The 18261-nt window shown below is 38.2% G+C and overlaps 2 protein-coding genes across 7 annotated transcripts in view; one reads left to right on the top strand and one right to left on the bottom strand.

Moving 5' to 3' along the window:
* The window catches only part of LOC139732674 (uncharacterized), a 39734-nt gene extending 29596 nt beyond the window's left edge, over nt 1-10138 (bottom strand). The window contains exon 1 of the mRNA XM_071643529.1: nt 10066-10138. The gene's annotated coding sequence lies outside the window, so the exon portion shown is untranslated. The remainder of the gene's footprint in view (nt 1-10065) is intronic.
* A 7676-nt stretch (nt 10139-17814) lies between these two features.
* Nucleotides 17815-18261, top strand: part of LOC139732673 (KH domain-containing, RNA-binding, signal transduction-associated protein 2-like) — a 61184-nt gene continuing 60737 nt past the window's right edge. For all 6 annotated transcript variants that reach the window (XM_071643528.1, XM_071643523.1, XM_071643527.1 and 3 more), the window contains exon 1: nt 17815-17983. In XM_071643528.1, coding sequence (XP_071499629.1) covers nt 17872-17983 — 112 coding nt within the window. In that variant the 5' untranslated portion in view covers nt 17815-17871. The remainder of the gene's footprint in view (nt 17984-18261) is intronic.

Raw genomic sequence — 18261 nt, 5'->3', positions numbered from 1 at the left:
TTTGCTGTTGCCATGGCAACGCATAATAAGATGCTACCAAAAGAGGTATCTTGTGCATTTTCCTTTGACAGTGGTCACACATGCCAAATCTGGGGCTTATTGCTCAAAAAATGAGAGAGTAGTTCAATCCACAATTTTCATGAAAATCTTCCGTTGCCATGGCAATGCATTATTTGATACTGACAAAAAAGGTGTCTTGCACATCTACCTTTGATAGCGGTCACACATGCCAAATTTGGGGTCAACTGCTCAAAAAATGAGAGAGTAGTTCGATCCACAAGATTTTTTGCAATGGACCTACCACCCGGCCACCCGCCATCCAAGTGATTCCTATATACAGTCAACCTCGGATACCTCGAAGTCGTCGGGACTGAAGAAATTGGTTCGAGGTACGCGAATTTCGAGGTACGCGTACGTCAAATTTTCTTCGACTTATCCGATTTTTGTTGATGTTCAACATGGTATCTGTTACAGTGCCTACCGATTGTTTGTATGCTTGTCAATTGGATTTGAATCGACTTTAATATGAATGAATTGAATGAAAATCGATGTTCTTCTTTCATCAGTGTTTTCTGGTGGACAATTAAATGACTTATCACCATAAAAACAAAAAGAAAATACCGGTAAGTAATCGAGTGCAAGACAGGGTTGCAGAACATGCGTGCTGAATGTACATTGTCGCGTCGGCGTAGGTACCCCCTCAATTACTTTTCGTTTTTCCTCCTTTTCTCTCTCTAAGTCATCATCTCTTACACAATATCAAACACAAGAATCACAGTCTTAGCTTTGCAAGCTATTAAAATTTCGCACAACTATGGGTGTACATGTAGCTCACCAAGACTGTTTAGGGCTACAGGGAGCGACCGCAATGTCGCACCGCTACGCAACGGTCTTCCATGTGTCTACCAGCAGCACTCACAGTCAGCAGACGATACCGTTAATCATTTCCAAATGTAAAAGCAACAATAAGTTATTTATTTTAGTATTGTACGGAGCAGAATATTACTGTTATTCATTTCTAAATTTCCAAGCAAACATCCGACATTCGTTTTACTATCATACGGAGACCAATATTACTGCTGTCCACTTCCAAAAGTGAAATGAATTATCTGACAATCATTTTATCGTCGAATGGAGCTGAATGTTACTGTTTTTCATTGTTGAACATCAAGGCAGATATCAGACATTTATTTTACCATCAAACGCAGCTGAATGTTAGTGTTATTAATTTCGAAATGTATAATAGCAAATATCCGACATTTATTTTAGCATCGTATGGAGCAGAATGTTGCTGCTATTCACTTCCAAATGTAAAAGCAATCAAGACTGTGATATTTATTTTGGAATCTTCCGGAGCCGAATGTTCTTGCTATTTACTTTCGAAAGTAAAAGCAAACATCCGACATTTATTTAATCATCGTACGGAGTTGAATGTTATTGTTATTCATTTCCGAACGTAAAAGGGATCATTCGATATTCATTTTAGTCTATTCCGGAGCTCAATGTTATCGCTATGTACTTTCGAACGTAAAAGCAAACATCCGGCAGTCATATTATCATCGTACGGAGTTGAATATTATTATTTATTTCCGAACGTCAATGCAAACATTCGAAATTTATTTTAGCATCTTCTGGAGCCGAATGTTATTGCTATTTACTTTCGAATATAAAAGCAAACATCATACGGAGTTGAATACCATTGTTATTCATTTCCGAACGTCTTAGGGATCGTTCGACATTTATTTTTGTATCTTTCGGAGCCGAATGTTATCCTTGTTTATTTCCAAACGCAAAATCAAATATCTGACATTAATTTAAGCACCGTACAGAGCTGAATCTTACCGTTATTCATTTCCAAAAGTATAAGCAAACATCCGACATTTATTTTAGTATGGTATATATGGAATCGAATATTACTGTTATTCATTTCCAAAATCAAAAGCAATCATCTGACATTCATAGCAGCCACTTTCGGGGCCGATTGTTACCGTTGTTCATCTCCAAAAGTAAAGGCAAACATCCGACTTTTTTTGGTAGCCCGGCGTGCGTTTTGGTGGCCCGGGCCACTGTAAGTGTCGAGCCCTGAATAAGTGCAGCACAGTACAGTATTCATCGCATAATCGGGCATCTGATAATCGGGATCCTCGCTTAAATGATATACGCTTCCCAGAAACATTTCCAACGCACGTTATTTTCACTGGATAATCGGGCGGGGACCTCTGATAAACGGGACAATTTTTCTTCAAGCGATCTTTGATTTTGTTAATATTTTACACAAAAAATCTACCAAAATACCACAACAATATTTCAAAGATTCCGTATCAGTTGTCGTTTACAACAAACTTACAAAGCAAGCTTCGGATTGGTGTGTTTTGACCTCCGTCCATTCAGTACATGTACATGCATAGCCACGAAAGCGCCGTGTATAAGTATCCATGCCATTGCAAAGCACATGCCTTCGCGAACATTCTTCTCCCCTACATAAGCAAAGCCATGTGCTCGCTTGCAATTCCTACTCGACTCACATCCAATAAAAAACATGCCTCGCTCATACAGCCCAGGCTGTGTGCGTTGTTTAATCTCAGTCATACACTCTGAGGGCAAAGTCCATTGTTATCGCGCGCCTTCGTATCTTGTTATCTACTGTCTTTGGTTTCAACTTTCAATACAGCTGTACACTGTGATCTGTGTGTACGTCACAATCTTCCTCAGTTGTGACTGGGCAAAAGTTACGTGATTGAAATGAGGGCTATGAACAGTTACGTATTCAGTGAAATGGGGGAGAGAGTGGGAGGGAGAGCGTGAAAGATGAGAAGGGTTCAATGTATGTGCGAATGCGTAACGTTTTATGAATCTAGACTATGAGCTGACATTGATTACGTGTACACGCGTGTTTGACAGAAGAATCGAACCCGGTTGCGATTACTCTACATCATTGCGAGAATGCAGGGAGAGCTGGAGGGTCGCGCCGAGGGGTAGCGTGTTGTGTATTCATGTACATGTACAGTACGTCAGTATGCATGTGTGTGTGTGTGTGTGTGTGTGTGTGCACTACATGTACATGTCGTATGCCGTTAGTGTATGGTGAGTACTCATCGCGAAATTGGGCACCTCGCTTAAAGGGGCCGTGTTTGCTACTCCCAACTTGTCCCGATTATGCGATGAATACTGTACATGAAGGATGGGCTACTTGAGTAGTGAGTAATATTGCAAGATCAGATTCCGGCTGTGGCTTCTGAGGACATTGCTATTACTGTAATCATAAACATTTACCGAAGAGGATTGTTCGCATTAAAAAAAAGCGAAACAATCTTAGGGGGCCTTGACGATTGTGCTAGAAAAGAAAAGAAAAAAATACCGAAAACTCAAAAAAGATTCAAGTCAAAACGTAAAGCGTATTATTCCGTTACTTCGAAATTTATCAGAATAAACTGTTGTTAAATCATATCTATACTATTCTTTATTATGCTAGGCCTATACTTCCAGATCATATACCACACTATTTTCATAATCGCATTGCTGGAAAAAAAAAATATTCAGAGCTTGCGTTCTCGGGGGAGAATTAATGAAACAAACTTCGTGAAAGGAAAAAAGTAAAAAAAAAAAAACACTAGCGGGAGATTGATGTTTGGACAGTGGACCGTGATTAATGCCAAAGATATATGACTGTCAACACCTAAGCAGGTGCGCCACGATGGTTAAGAAATGTACGCGCACGGCATGACTATCACGATCGCAAATCAAAACAGAGTGGTCAAAGAAAGATGATGGGCAGAGCGTAGTGCTATTGTAAGCACTCCATTTGCACGGCTGCTATATGCATACTGTGTACGTGTGCAGGTACAGTAGGTGTTGGGGATTTTCCTTGTCTGCTGTGTACCGGGTATTTCTTTGAGCGCACGATCGTTCTGGGGCTCAGAATATTTACAATCGAGTGTGAAAAGATTTGTGACATGTCTTCGCTGTCCACGCGCGCTTCATCGGAAATGCTGAGTGATGTTTGCAATTCTAATTCGAGCAACGTGCTGGGAAAAACAATAAGTTAATTAAGATCGGGACATGAGATTTCCCTTCGAGGTAACCGAACTTCGAGTTAGTTTTTTTCGAGCTACGCGAATTTTAACACACGAAAACTCCATAGGAACAATCGGGACTTTCATTTTGCCTTCGAGGTAAGCGATATTCGGCTTATCCCGAGTTCGAGGTATCCGAGTTTGACTGTACCACCATACACACTATGTGTGGGCGGGGGTATAATTATATCTGAAGATATGTCACGTGCATGTAGAGTGGCTACAGGATAGCCGCTAATGCCCCAGTCACACACTTGCTCAAACAATGCTTTGCGTCTGGCGTCACATCGTAAAAAGTGTTATTTTTAAATGGACTTTTTGGATGCAACAATGGACGCAGAGGATTGTTTGAGTGACTGTGTGACTGGGGCTTAAAATGTGATATTTGACCATGTATAAGGAACATCAGTAGGAGCATCAAAAACTGTGGAAGAGTAAACTATGATGTATACTATATATAATCTGCAAGAAGTCAGTTTAAAATATAACTGTCAAGTGCATGCAAGACATATAATGCGACATTTGACCTATAAAAGATGGAACACTGAGGCAGTACCAGAATACAAGGCAAGTACCAAATTGTGTCTCGCCCATTCGCATAGAAGAAATTCATTGACCCGCCTATGACCTTTGACCTTGTAATGACCTTCAACTCTCCAAGGGATATTTACCATCCAAGTTTGGTCACAAAAGGACAAAGGGATCAAAAGTTATGAGCCATAATCAAATCGCGCCGTAAAAACTAAACATTGGGCCCTAAATGTTTGTTGATCCCTGTCTGTGACCTTTGACCTTGTGATGACCTTCAACTCCCCAAGGGACATCTACCATCCAAGTTTGGCTACAAACGGACATATATACATCAAAAGTTATGAGTCATAATCAAAATGCGCTACAAAAAGTTAACATTGGGCCCTAAAAGTTTGTTGATCCCTGTGACCTTTGACCTTGTGATGACCTTCAAATCCCCAAGGGACATCTACCATCCAAGTTTGGCCACAAACGGACATATACATCAAAAGTTATGAGTCATAATCAAAACGCGCCGTAAAAAGTTAACATTGGGCCCTAAAAGTTTGTTGACCCCTGTCTGTGACCTTTGACCTTGAGGTGACCTTCATGTTAGGTAAAATGTGTAACTTTGGGTGCGTTTATAAGATTTTTCTTCACAAACAGTGTTTCTAGGTCGAAAAAAATCTTATAAACGCTAACCGTGATTTGAAACAGTGTTTTGAAACACTGTTTCAAATCGCACAAAATAGTGCGTTTCAAAACAGTGTTTCTGTACAAACAGTGTTTCAAAAATCTTATAAACGCAACCGCGATCTCAAACACTGTTTAAATGACATCACAATGCCTTGCGCTTACCCTGTTTGACCTTTTGCCGAGGAAAAACTGCGCAGAGTGAGTTGCGCAATGGCACAGTCTGAGCGAGAGCTTCAACACGCTCGGAAAAAAAATCTTATAAATGCTCTCCTGACGAAACTGTGATTTGAAACAGTGTTTCAAAACAGTGATTCTAGGCACGCAAAATCTTATAAACACGGCCTAAGTATAACCACTCTTCCCTCCAAATTTGATTGAAATTGAAGTTCTCAGTAGAGAGTTATTCAAGTTTTTGTAGCGTTACGGACGGACGACGGACGGACAGACGCCACAGGTGATCCCTTAGTCTCCCCACACCTCTGGTGGGCTCGACAAAAAAAATTAGGCAGAGTAAAGCAGATGTATAATACTCCTTACAAGTCTAAATGGAATCAACTGAAAAAAAAAAAAGGTGATTGCCGGAGAGGAAGCAAGACAAAAATGAAAATGTGATATTTGTCCCAATTAAAAAAAAAAAAAGGATCCATGAAAGAGCATTACATTAAGTTTAGACATGTATGTAGATTTGACCAAGATAGACCAGTTTCTGAAAAATAGAAGTAAATCAACACAGAATCAATATTTGAAGGCAAAAGTGGTATTCAAAGGAATGTATACTCGTAAGATGGGGAAGATAAGTTGACGAACATGTGGTTATGAATAGTTAATGAAACTAGAGCACTCGCAATCGAGCACATGTATCCCCCGAACCCATCTCCCATACTCCATCTGGATTACTTTTTAGGCCAGAATTTTGTATGTTATGGCAACTGTTGCAGGATACAATAAAATCACCGTGCGTATGTCTGTGCAGTCTTATGTATTATAAGTTGCCATTCGTTTGCATGTAATCCTGACTGAAAGGGTTAAGTTTTAAATCGACTCAATGAGAAGTTGTTACATAGACTGTAAACCTATTTTGACAAAAGACATGACTGTACATAGATCAATGAAATTTGTCTGTCTGTGCATGAAATTAAAAAGGTTCGCGCCGCTGTTCTCAGCCCGTCTGCTCCCGCGGCGCTGCCAAGCTTGCTCTGGGGGTTGCTCGCTATGCGTCAATGCCCATTGGTATGCATGCATGCTACACAGCGCTAGCAGCCGACTCATTTTTTCAGCGTGCATAACAGACGCACATGATGATGTAATAATGGTCGGTCTCCCTCTTTCAAGTTCACAGTTACAAAGTGCGTGTGGCCCGTAAAAGCATGCTAGAATTACATGTAAAAAAAAGAAAAAAATACTTTTTTAATTCGAATATTAACAAAGTTTGTGAAGTGACAGTGTCAGAGATGCATTTTGGAGTACTTAAGCTTCTTATACGTGAAATTTCAGCGTTGGGCCTAACGTCAGTATGATTTAGTTTTTTGGTAATCATGTAGAAATGCACACCTACCACTCGCTTCGCCGTTTGTCAATAAAATTTTGTGCAGCTATTGGAGATGCTAAATTGAACCATATCAGAGAGTTTTCATGGAATTAGAAAGCCGAAAAGGTAAGAAAAATGAGAAATCGGAGTTGAAAAGTATGTCGGTCGCGAACATAGTCTCCGATGTAAGTAGTGCACCGATTTCGCAGAGAACGATGTCAACGATTATAATCGATTCTGGTAGTCTCTAATTAGCCGCTTACTAACAATATCGAACTTGACTCGTGCAATACGTGTAGCCCCTACTTTCTTTTTCATATTTTTTTCTTAATTGTTAGCTCACCTGAGTCGAAGGCTCAAGTGAGCTATTGTGATAGTTCTTTGTTTTCATTGCCACTATCATGATTATCACTATTCAAATTATTGATACAGATTATTCATACCAGGGTTTAGACATCGATTCCTTCTTTAAATATTGTGGCAAGTATTGATTTCATCATGACAAAAGTTGATAATAACAATTCAATTTGAATAGTGTTGAAGGGAATAGAATGAGGTTGAAGGAAAAGTGGAAGAAAAAGGTTAGGCTATTACGGTATTAGGAGGGAGAGAGAAAGAGAGAGAAAAGAAAATGAGAAGGAAGTTGAATTCAAAGGGGATTTGTTTCTAGTAATCTACATAATTTATAGGCCTAATTTAATAAATTAATGAGAATAGTATTACAAAAAGTATATGTTATGTTATACAATCATGTATTAATATGGTGGACTTCTCATAAAGTGCTCATTTTACCTAAAAAGAAACAGAATATTGAAATTGAAATAGTAATTTGTTTTTAATTGATAGGTTCATCTTATAGTAGAAAGTAATTGTCTTTATGATAGTATTTACTTTTTCCATTTCATTTTTTTAATTATGTATACAAAAACTGCAACCCCAGTATTTGCTTTTGTTTTGTAGTAAAAATCCATTTTATTGAGCAATATTCATGATGGATAATTCCCATTTTTTCATACATCTTTTACTGACATTTTGTACACATATTAATTATCCATCCATCATTTAGTCAGGAAAAAATGTTGACAGATATACAGTCACACGCAGGAGAAAATTAACTATATGATAAAAAAACAGACGCATCAAGATCACTTTCTTTCTTCCACATTTTACTGTTGAGCCGACGTAATTATTGTGGTTAAACACCAAACAAGCCGCTGTATCACAGACTACAACGATCGATTATCATCGTTATATCGCTCTTCCACATAATCGATCATCCATCATGCTACACTGACACAGCTGTCGATCGGTGTACTTTTGAGTCAAAATTAGCTACTTTTCTTCTGTAATTGACTAGAGTAACTGCGGCAGTAAGCGGCCGTGCAGCCGTTCGCGGCAGGTACAACATACATGGTAATATACCGCTAAACACAGCATTGCACTGATACATGCGCACTATACTAACACAATAGCAATCAACAAAAACCAACCGATAAAATGGGCACGATCTCTGATGAAAGTGAAATTTTCTCACCTAAATGACAACATATCGCATCCAAAATAAAATTTCCGGTACTTCTTAACATAACAAATAAGGAATAATGGTCCAAAAAAACTTGATTTTTTGTCATTTTCCCGATGTTCATGGATTTTGAAAACATATCCCCACGTAAAATAGAACTTTCGCGAGCCGATGTGGGCCGCCATTTTTGTTCGGAAAGAGGATGTTACCATCGAAAAAATTCAGAAAAACACGAGAAAGACATCAACAACACCGCCAGAATTATGATCTTGTTTGCGGCCAATGCATGTGCGCCCGCTATTTTCACGTGCTTTCGCAATGGGAATTGGCGCTTACGCAATGTTCGCGAGACATGTGAAGGCGTTCAGCTAAAGATCGCGGAGCACGTGCGTATTGCATAGTGATTGTACATCGTGCCGCAAGCAGAAATACTACGTCGCATATCGCCCTTATCGGCGAGAATGTGCCGGGTTTTGCCCTGGTAAATCATGAAAACTGCGTTGGTCAATGGTAAATTTCTTTTATGAAAACAACTGCGTTAATGAATAATCTTGTCTATGATAAATGAAATGGTTGAAAATAATTTGCCTGATTTGTTTACAAGTTGGAAAAACCCTTAATAATGCTCAAGCTGCCGCAAACAGGATATTTTACTCTATGAAATTTCATGAAACCGTCAGATATGGTCCATCTTGACATTTCTGATAGCTACAAGAAGTTTTCATTAACAAATTAAGGAAGGAAATGGTAGGTATGCATGGTGTGCATTTCTACATGATTACCAGTTTGTTTGTTTTTTTGGTACCTAGAGTCTACTGTAGTAAACTTAGTCTTCTCATCCAGAAGTGACTATGCAGATAGAAATCTACTTAGAAAATTCATAACTTTTGAACGGATTGTCCGATTTTCCCTAAACTTTCACTGATGTGTTCTACCGTAGTTATGGGTAAACTCGGCTTAGCGGGTAAAGTCGGCCCCCAGCCCGCACAGTACAAGTAGCCTACGTTGAAGTAGTTGTACTGTGCGCGCTGGGGGCCGACTTTATCCGCTAGGCCGAGTTTACCCATAACTACGGTACTATACTACTAATATTGCTGCATTCACTCAATCCACATGTATATGAAGGTGAACTTGTCCATTAAGTGTCTGTAAATGGGTGCTTTTACTCTAACAAAGCAAAGGTTTATTAGCCGTTTTATTGATGAATGAACGATGAAAGTGCCCCTGCCAGAAATAGGCACCCTGCCGCATCCACAGCACAGCCACAGCACGGGGTTGTTACTCCAGACCTAGGCTAGCTAGAGTAAATTTAAATTAAATACGCTACAAAACATGTATGATGTATTTTACAATGGCTACTACAGTACTAGAGTCTACACTAGAAAATTACGCATGTAAGTGACGACTAGAAATTGGTAAAATTTAAGTTTAACGTTTAAGCTAGCTGGGCCGGGCCATTTCAATTGGCATTGTCATCGGCATCTGTTCGCCGTTCGCCACTAGGTACTGTAACGTTAGACATGTAACTGCTTTTAGGTCTCGATGGCTTGTGCACCCCTGCCCTGGCCCTCCCAAGAACATGTCTTGCTCTGCTCTGCCTGACCGCTTTTAGTTTTACGTGAAGTAGAGTCGTCTTATTCGTGTTTTAATGCCTTGGGGCAGAGATGGGTGACAATACTTTCAACTCTAAATAGTACTAGCACTAGATCTAGGCCTATGTCACCATAAAATCATACCTCTCCTTATGTGAAGACCGTCATTTCCAAATTTTTCATCCGACAAAGCAAGATCATTTCGGTGCTGCTCACGTACGCCACTATGACCCTTGACACACGGCTAGCTAGAGGATGCAGCAGCGTAGCCAGTTGGTTGGGTAAAGCGGTTTCCAGTCCGCTTATGACATCACCCTCTAGAACTCTAGACTAGTAACATGTAACAGTTAGAACTTTTCGTTTTGTCGATGACGCTCTCGATTCATTTTTCAACGATACAGTGAAAGCAGTTACATGCACTAACACCAGCTACTTTTGAAAAACTAAAAGTCCATGTCAATTTTAAGTAAAGACACTATTATTGTTATTATTATTATTATTATTATTATTATTATCATTATTATTATCACTATCGTTATTATTATCATTATTATTATTATCACTATCATTATTATTATTATTATTATTATTATTATTGTTATTATTATTATTATTATTATTATTATTATTATTATTATTATTATTATTATTATTATTAATTATTATTATTATTATTATTATCATTATTATGGTTTATTTGGTAAAAACTTGCAAACTCGTAGCCCGAAGGCTAAAACTACATTGCAATGACATATAAATAACTCCAAATTAGATAGAACACATTGAGCTGTCGTACATAAAATCTACATCAGAAATTACAATAAAAAAAAAATACAGAAGTATATGAATATTATACACACTATCCTTCATCCTTCTACTTAAAGGACAAGTTCACCTTCATAAACTTAAGGATTGGGAGAATGTAGCAATATCAGTAGAACACATCGAAAGTTTGAGGAAAAGTTTTTGTGCAGTAACCGCTGGATGAGAAGACTACTGCAGTGTATGATGTTACACGCGCACAACAATTTTAAAGAAAATATAAAGAGAATTTCACAAAATTTCATCTTTTGAAAAAACTACAGATTACCTTGACTAGTTACCAACATATGTTATGGGTAATATTATTCGCCCTGTGTTCAGAAAGAGGCAAGTAAAGTGCTCTTTTGTTATATGAAAAAAATGAAAATATGTTGAATTTTCTTACGCATATATGGCATCACAAGCTGTAGTAGTCTCCTCATCCAGTGGTTCCAACACAAAAATTTTAAAAATTCATAACTTTTGCATCAATTGTCCAATTTTCCTCAAACTTTCCATGGGCGTCAACGGGGGGGGGGGGGGGGGGGGTGCGCTGGGTGCGAACGCACCCCCCTTCAGAACCCTAAAAAAAAACACACACAAAAAACAAAAAAATGCTTCAGTCTGCGAGCGACCTCAACGCCGGACGCTAAATAATTGTTCTTTTTTTCATTTTTCTTCTTATTTTTTTTTTAAATTTTGCACCAGGAGGAAAAACAAAACAAAACAAAAACAAAACAAAAATAAAAACAAAAAACAAAAACAATCGCGCCCGGCTCTGGCAGCACTGATGCTATACATACAGTGTTTACTATCTATTATATCTATCGACCGTACTGTATACGTAAGGTATATTTCATTCATTGTGCAACGGATTATCAATTCAGAAAATGCAAAAGCTCAGTCGCATGGGAGGGAGATACCCCGCCCACACCCTCCTCCCCCGTTACAGGTCTCCAATCAGTGGCGTAACTGCGGGGGGGGGGGGGGGGGAAGCACGTCCCCCCCCCCCAATCCGCTGGTACCAAAAAAAAAAATATCAAAATGGTTATTCAAGGATTAGTAAACTGCTTTTGAAATTGACATGAAAGGGTGAGCAAGAAATTATTTTTTTTCTCTAAGATTTTTTTTTTAAAACCATAATTAAAGAGACATCAATAGTGTGAAACATTGTTCAAAAAGCCCGGAGCCGACAAAAGATTGTGATTCAGCGTGATTCCTGGTTGGCATTCTGAATGACAAGGAGGATGGAGCAGTGTACTCAGAACATCCGAACGGCAAAGAGTCGCTGCAATGTTGCGCAATGTGATGTGGAATGTACACCTCTGTACCTTACTCTTCGTTATATCAAAGCTAGATCACTGACTGTTGCTTTACATACTGTATAGTCTAATGCCTTGCATTGCCAATAATAAGACTTGACCTGGGCTATTCCCCAACTTTTCCATATATAAAACACACACACACAAACACAAACAATTAGGGGATGCTCTAAAGTGCAGATTTGGACATCCTTCCCCCGCTTGGTCACTTCGACGCTCCCTCGCTGGTCATGCCTCTCCCAATCATGAACATAAACCGACATCCTTGACTACCAGTGGCGCACCGGCCTCCCCTTAATTTCCAAAGCGAAAAAAAAAAAGCTACAAACGGCAGTTTTTGGACTGTAAAATGTCAAAATTTTCACGCTCGCTAGCTCCGCTCGCTCGTATTTAATCGCTATGTCATTCTCCTGATGTTGCTGCCAGTATTAAATTGCCAGCAGTTGCACCCGGTGCGCCCCCCTCCTTAATTTCCAAAGCGAAAAGGAATAGCTACAAACGGCAGTTTTTAGACTGTAAAATGTGAAAATTTTCCAGCTCGCTCCGCTCCGCTCGCTCGCATTTTAATCAATTCAATTCAATTCAATTCAATTCAAACTTCATTTTTCAAAAAGAACATAAACATTTCACTTTCTTTGGTAACATAGAATAAGGTTGCATAATCAAAACAATAAATTGAGAAAACGTAATTGTGGAACCTTGGGGTAACAAAAACGTTGTAAGGAAAATTGATTGACTGAAGTGATACAGACGATATAATCGTTATGCCATTCTCCTGATGTTGCTGCCTGTAATTGCCAGCAGTTGCGCCCGGTGGCCCCCCCCTTAATTTCGAAAACAAAAAAATATAGCTACAAACGGCAATTTTTTGACTGTGTCAAAATTTTCAAGATCACTCGTTCCGCTCGCTCGCATTTAATTGTTATGCCATTCTCCTGATGTTACTGACAGTACAATTATTGCCAGTAGTTGCGCCCTGTGCGCCCCCCTTAATTTCCAAAGCGAAGAAATATAGCTACAAACGGAAGCTTTTTTTTTGACAGTAAAATGTCAATTTTTTCAAAGTCGCTCGCTCCGCTCGCTCGTATTTACTCGTTATCCCATTCTCCTGATGTTGTTGCCAGTATAATTGCCAGCAGTTGCTCCCGGTGCGCCCTGCCTAATTTCCAAAGCGAAAAAATATAGCTACAAACGGTAATTTTTTGCCTGTAAAATGTCAAAATTTTCAAGCTCGCTCGCATTTAATCGCTTTGCCATTCTCCTGATGTTACTGCCAGTAATTGCCAGCAGTTGCGCCCGGTGCGCCCCCCCCCCCCTAATTTTCAAAGCGAAAAGATGTAGCTAAAGACGACATCTTTAGTTTACAGTAAAATGCCAAATTTGTCGAGCTCGCTCGCTTCGCTCGCTCGCATTTTATCGTTGTGCCATTCTCCTGACGTTGCTGCCAGTAATTGCCAGCAGTTGCGCCCGGTGCGCCACCCCCCCCCTATTTAATCTCCAAAGCGAAAAGATAGAGCTAAAAACGGCATTTTTGGGACTGTAAAATGTCAAAATTTTCAAGCTCGCTCGCATTTAATCGTTACGCCATTATCCTCATGTTGCTGCCAGTAATTGCCAGCAGTTGCGCCCGGTGCCCCCCTTCATTTCCAAACGAAAAAATATAGCTACAAACCGCAGTTTGGGATTGTAAAATATCAAAATTTTCAAGCTCGCTCGCATTTAATTGTTATGCAATTCTCCTCTTTTTTTTTCTTTTCACAAAAAGTCCTTCCGTGGGAGGGGTATCCCCCTCCTAGTATACACCCTCTCCCGCTCGGTTGCTTCGCTCCCTCGCCGAGGATCTCACACCACACCGTCACATACCCCCGTATAGTCCTTCATATATAGCGAAAGATTCGTCCTCTCACCTCCCTGGTACAATAGAGTATGTGTAAATGTATGCATATACATGATGACACAGGAGCCAATAAATCAAATAAAAGAAAATCTCACAGTTTACATTTACTGTCAAAACGCACCCCCTTGAAAAAAGGCTGGTGAAGCCCCTACTTTCACTGATGTGTAATATTGGTGCATTCTCTCAATCATTATGTTTATGAAGGTGAACTTGTCCTTTAAAGATCCAGTTTACCTTCGGGAGCAGTGATTTAAAAATTTTTTCAAGATATCACATTATAATGATGCATATGTGTAGGTCTGTTGTATCACAAAACATACTACCATATAAAATTTTCAAAATAAAGCCTAAAATACAAAGAGATATCAGTATTTTTCTCAATAAACCATAACTGTAGACGGTTTAGTCTGGAAATATTTTTATTATAACTATTGTTCACATTTTGTGCATTTAACAATACTTGACATTGATAATACAGATTCAAATTTTTACAGTGGTTGTTTCTATCCCTAACTCACATTTTAGAACCATTTTGAAGCATTAATGCTGAGTTTTTGTTTCATCTGCAAATGGTAAATTATGCCTTTAACGATATATATATATATATATATATATATATATATATATATATATAATGTTGATAAGGTAGTCCACGTGTTGGCAAGATAAAAAGATAAGTAACAAAGCTGCAACAAAGTTCATGCTGTATTCACCAACGGTTTATTTCTTCACACAACGGTTTATTTCTTCAACGGTTTATTTCTTTGTGAAGAAATAAACCGTTGGTGAATACAGCATGAACTTTGTTGCAGCTTTGTTACTTATCTTTATATATATATATATATACAATTGTATATATATATATATATAAATTGATTGTCTTTGCACTGACGAAGGTCTGAGGCAGACTGAAAATTTTGTAATAAAATTTTTTGTAATCGTTGGATCCATGGCGTACTTGAGACTCTTTCTTCTAATATATATATATACATATATATATATATATATATATATATATATACATGTATATGATATATATGTAACCTGCCAAATTAACTCTAAAGGTATACTTAGTATAAAACCTTATTGATGTATATAGAAAATTTTCTACCTTTGTCGTCTATTTAACTAATTCATTCATTTTAATTCGCTGATAGCACAAGTCTTGAGTAGTTCATCATCATTATCAATACTACATGATTATTACCTTTATTATCGGTGTTATTTGTTTTGATCGATACACAAACACTACACACATCACACTCACCCATATATGGTTTGTGTGCATGTCAATTTGTGTCTGTTTTTAAGACAGCATATTTTGTCTGCAGTTCAATGTGATCCATGGTAATCTAAGTAAGATAAAAAATACACATACCTGTGTAACTGAGTTCCATGTATTTGATAATCAACTAAAACACTTCTGTCAAAGTGATCAAATTCAAATGATAGAATAATTTTGTAATCAAACAACCTAGTAATTGAGAACAGGGGCGGATCCAGGAATTCCGTAAAGAGGGTATACCGACTTTTATTCCAGAAGGATCCAGACTAACTCGGTCTCAAGGAAAACTCGGCCCTATTTCAGACAATTTACACGCAGTTCGTGATCACCATACTGAAAAGACAATCAAAGGGGCTTGATAAACAACAAAACAACTTCAAAGACAGCGCGTCTCAGGTGATGTGCATAAATACGCTTGAGGACCGCGCGCTGTCCATTTGTTTTGAACAGGATTAGCGCGTGCTTTCCTGTCTTTTCAGTTAAACGTCTTTGGTATCAACTCGGACCATAACTGTGACCAGCCAGAATGCGAAGGGCTACAGGCCGCTCCCATAGTATGCTGTATAATCCAGAGGGACAACTCGTCCCGCCGTCAAAGGCCGAGTTGTCCCCAAGTCCGAGTTTAGCCTGACCCCGATCGGGTAAATTCTGAGACTGCGACTCCGGCGAACCTTTTTGATTATTATTTCGCATTTTCGTCGTTAACCATTGAATATCTTGTTATTACAGCGTTATTCCACACATCTCTTAAGGCATACGTGCACATTTGGGAATGAAATTGGACAACTTTTGCAGGCGTACCAGAACTATGTTTTGGCTTTAATTCAGTATGATAAGAGAGGCCACAGTATTTATCATCTATTCACAGTATTTTTCTTTGTTACAACATCGTATTGGTTTTGTTTTACTATTGATATGAGTGTTATTGTGTTGTTGGAAATTAAATGAATTTTGGAAATGAAGGAGGTGTGGCACCAAGAAGCACAGTTTGTTGGATCAGGCAATTAACACACCACGGATAGACATCAATGGCAATTAAAACAAACAAATAAACAAACAAACAAACAAAGAAAAGGAAACAAACAACGAACAAAACAACTCACCACACTATGTATAATGATAGGAAAAATTATAAGCATAATAGTTATATACCGTTTTCAATAATTGTACAGAGTTATCAAATATAACAACTGAGTATAACTAAGCAACACGTTTATGTACTTAGATGGATATTTATGTTGGCAATTTCTTGTGATTTTTTGGCACTTTGTTCCTAACTAGTTTAGTTTAAGGATCAGTAATATCAAAATTTAATGGTATATATATTATATACTGTACAATTACAATTTATGTACAGTCAAACATGTCTTAGCAGCCACTTCTGTATAGCGGCCACCTGCTTATAGCGACCACTGAAAAATCCCCAGCACAAAATTGGTGTACCAGACCCTTTATATAGCGGTCACCTGCCTACTGCGGCCAGCATAGTGGCCACCTGTCTATAGTGGCCACTTTTGTCTTTTCCCTTGGGTAGCCATTATAGACAGGTTTGACTGATGTACAAGGTGGCATGGCATCAAGAAACACAAGCACACCTAACATTATAACACATGTAAAAATGTAAATGTATTATATATACATAATATACATATACATGTATATATCTTACATTTATATTATCTTCATTGTTATGGTTATATACATGTATATATATATATATATATATATATATATATATAAAGATAAGTAACAAAGCTGCAACAAAGTTCATGCTGTATTCACCAACGGTTTATTTCTTCACACTGTGAAGAAATAAACCGTTGGTGAATACAGCATGAACTTTGTTGCAGCTTTGTTACTTATCTTTTTATCTTGCCAACACGTGGACTACCTTATCAACATATATATATATATATATATATATATATATATATACCATTACTGAGTAAGCTACTTTTTATACTAAAGGAAAAGGATTTTAATGTTTGCAATTTCTTATGATTATCTAACAATTCATTCCGTAGTTTAGAGGCGGTATACAGAATGGTTTGCCGTAACAAAGATGTCTTAATATGTCTGGGAATGAGTGACCATGAGATGATGCCATATGTATATCTATGTCTGTTTGCCTGTACCAATGGGTTAGTTAAGATTAAATTTGTCTTGATATGTTATAGTGATATGTTATAGGTCATATAACATACCGAAAGGGACATGATGTCTCACCACACTCTAGCTTAAATGTACTAGTGTACAGGATTATGCTCCGGTGAATCGAAATTTGTATCGGGAAACTAAATGTCATATTTGGCGCTTCCTATCCCTATCTGTAGCTGTTCACATTTTGATTCAGCGCTGAAGGAATTTACATGTTACATTAATACTACCCGTATTGAATAAAACCTTTCAATTTTTGCCCAAAATCATATAAAATATTATGAATCAGGCATTCATATTTTTTTCTTAAAGTTTTATGAAAATATGTTCCAAAGTGATATACTTTCACGAAACAATTGTACAACAAATTGAAGTGCCTAGAAACTCACGGAGCAATATACGGTACACGTAACGGTACTACTACTCGGCAGTTAGGCACGCGGCAGCTGTGTAGGAATTATCGAAAGCAATTAGTATTTTCTGCTGAAATGGAAGTAGTAGAGCCAAAACAAGAAGACACTGAGACTCTGAAAGAGCTCATAGCGGAAAGAGAATGTATAGATCCATCTTTTGTACATGCCACGCGACTACTTAACGAAGGTAAATGAATGTCATCATCCGTACATGAAGTGGGTGTTGTAAGAATGGCTTATTACGTACGTTGAAACACATGTAAGACAATGGTTGTGATAATACACGCCGTTTCCGGTCATGTTTCCTAGGTCACGTTATTTGGCATGATTGATGACAGTCACTGAATCAGTCTTCTATTGCTGACACTCTTTATTCCGCGACACTGAAAACCGCTCTAGATCTCGATAGCTAGTCTATAACATGTTCATGTTAGGACACAAGTTGGGTGCTGTAATTAAATGGCA

This window comes from Diadema antillarum, unplaced genomic scaffold (assembly GCF_040938485.1).
Source record: "Diadema antillarum isolate AM-2024a unplaced genomic scaffold, OU_Dant_1.0 seq00000442_RagTag, whole genome shotgun sequence".
Classification (NCBI taxonomy): domain Eukaryota; kingdom Metazoa; phylum Echinodermata; class Echinoidea; order Diadematoida; family Diadematidae; genus Diadema; species Diadema antillarum.
This window is presented reverse-complemented; position numbering and strand designations above follow the sequence as displayed.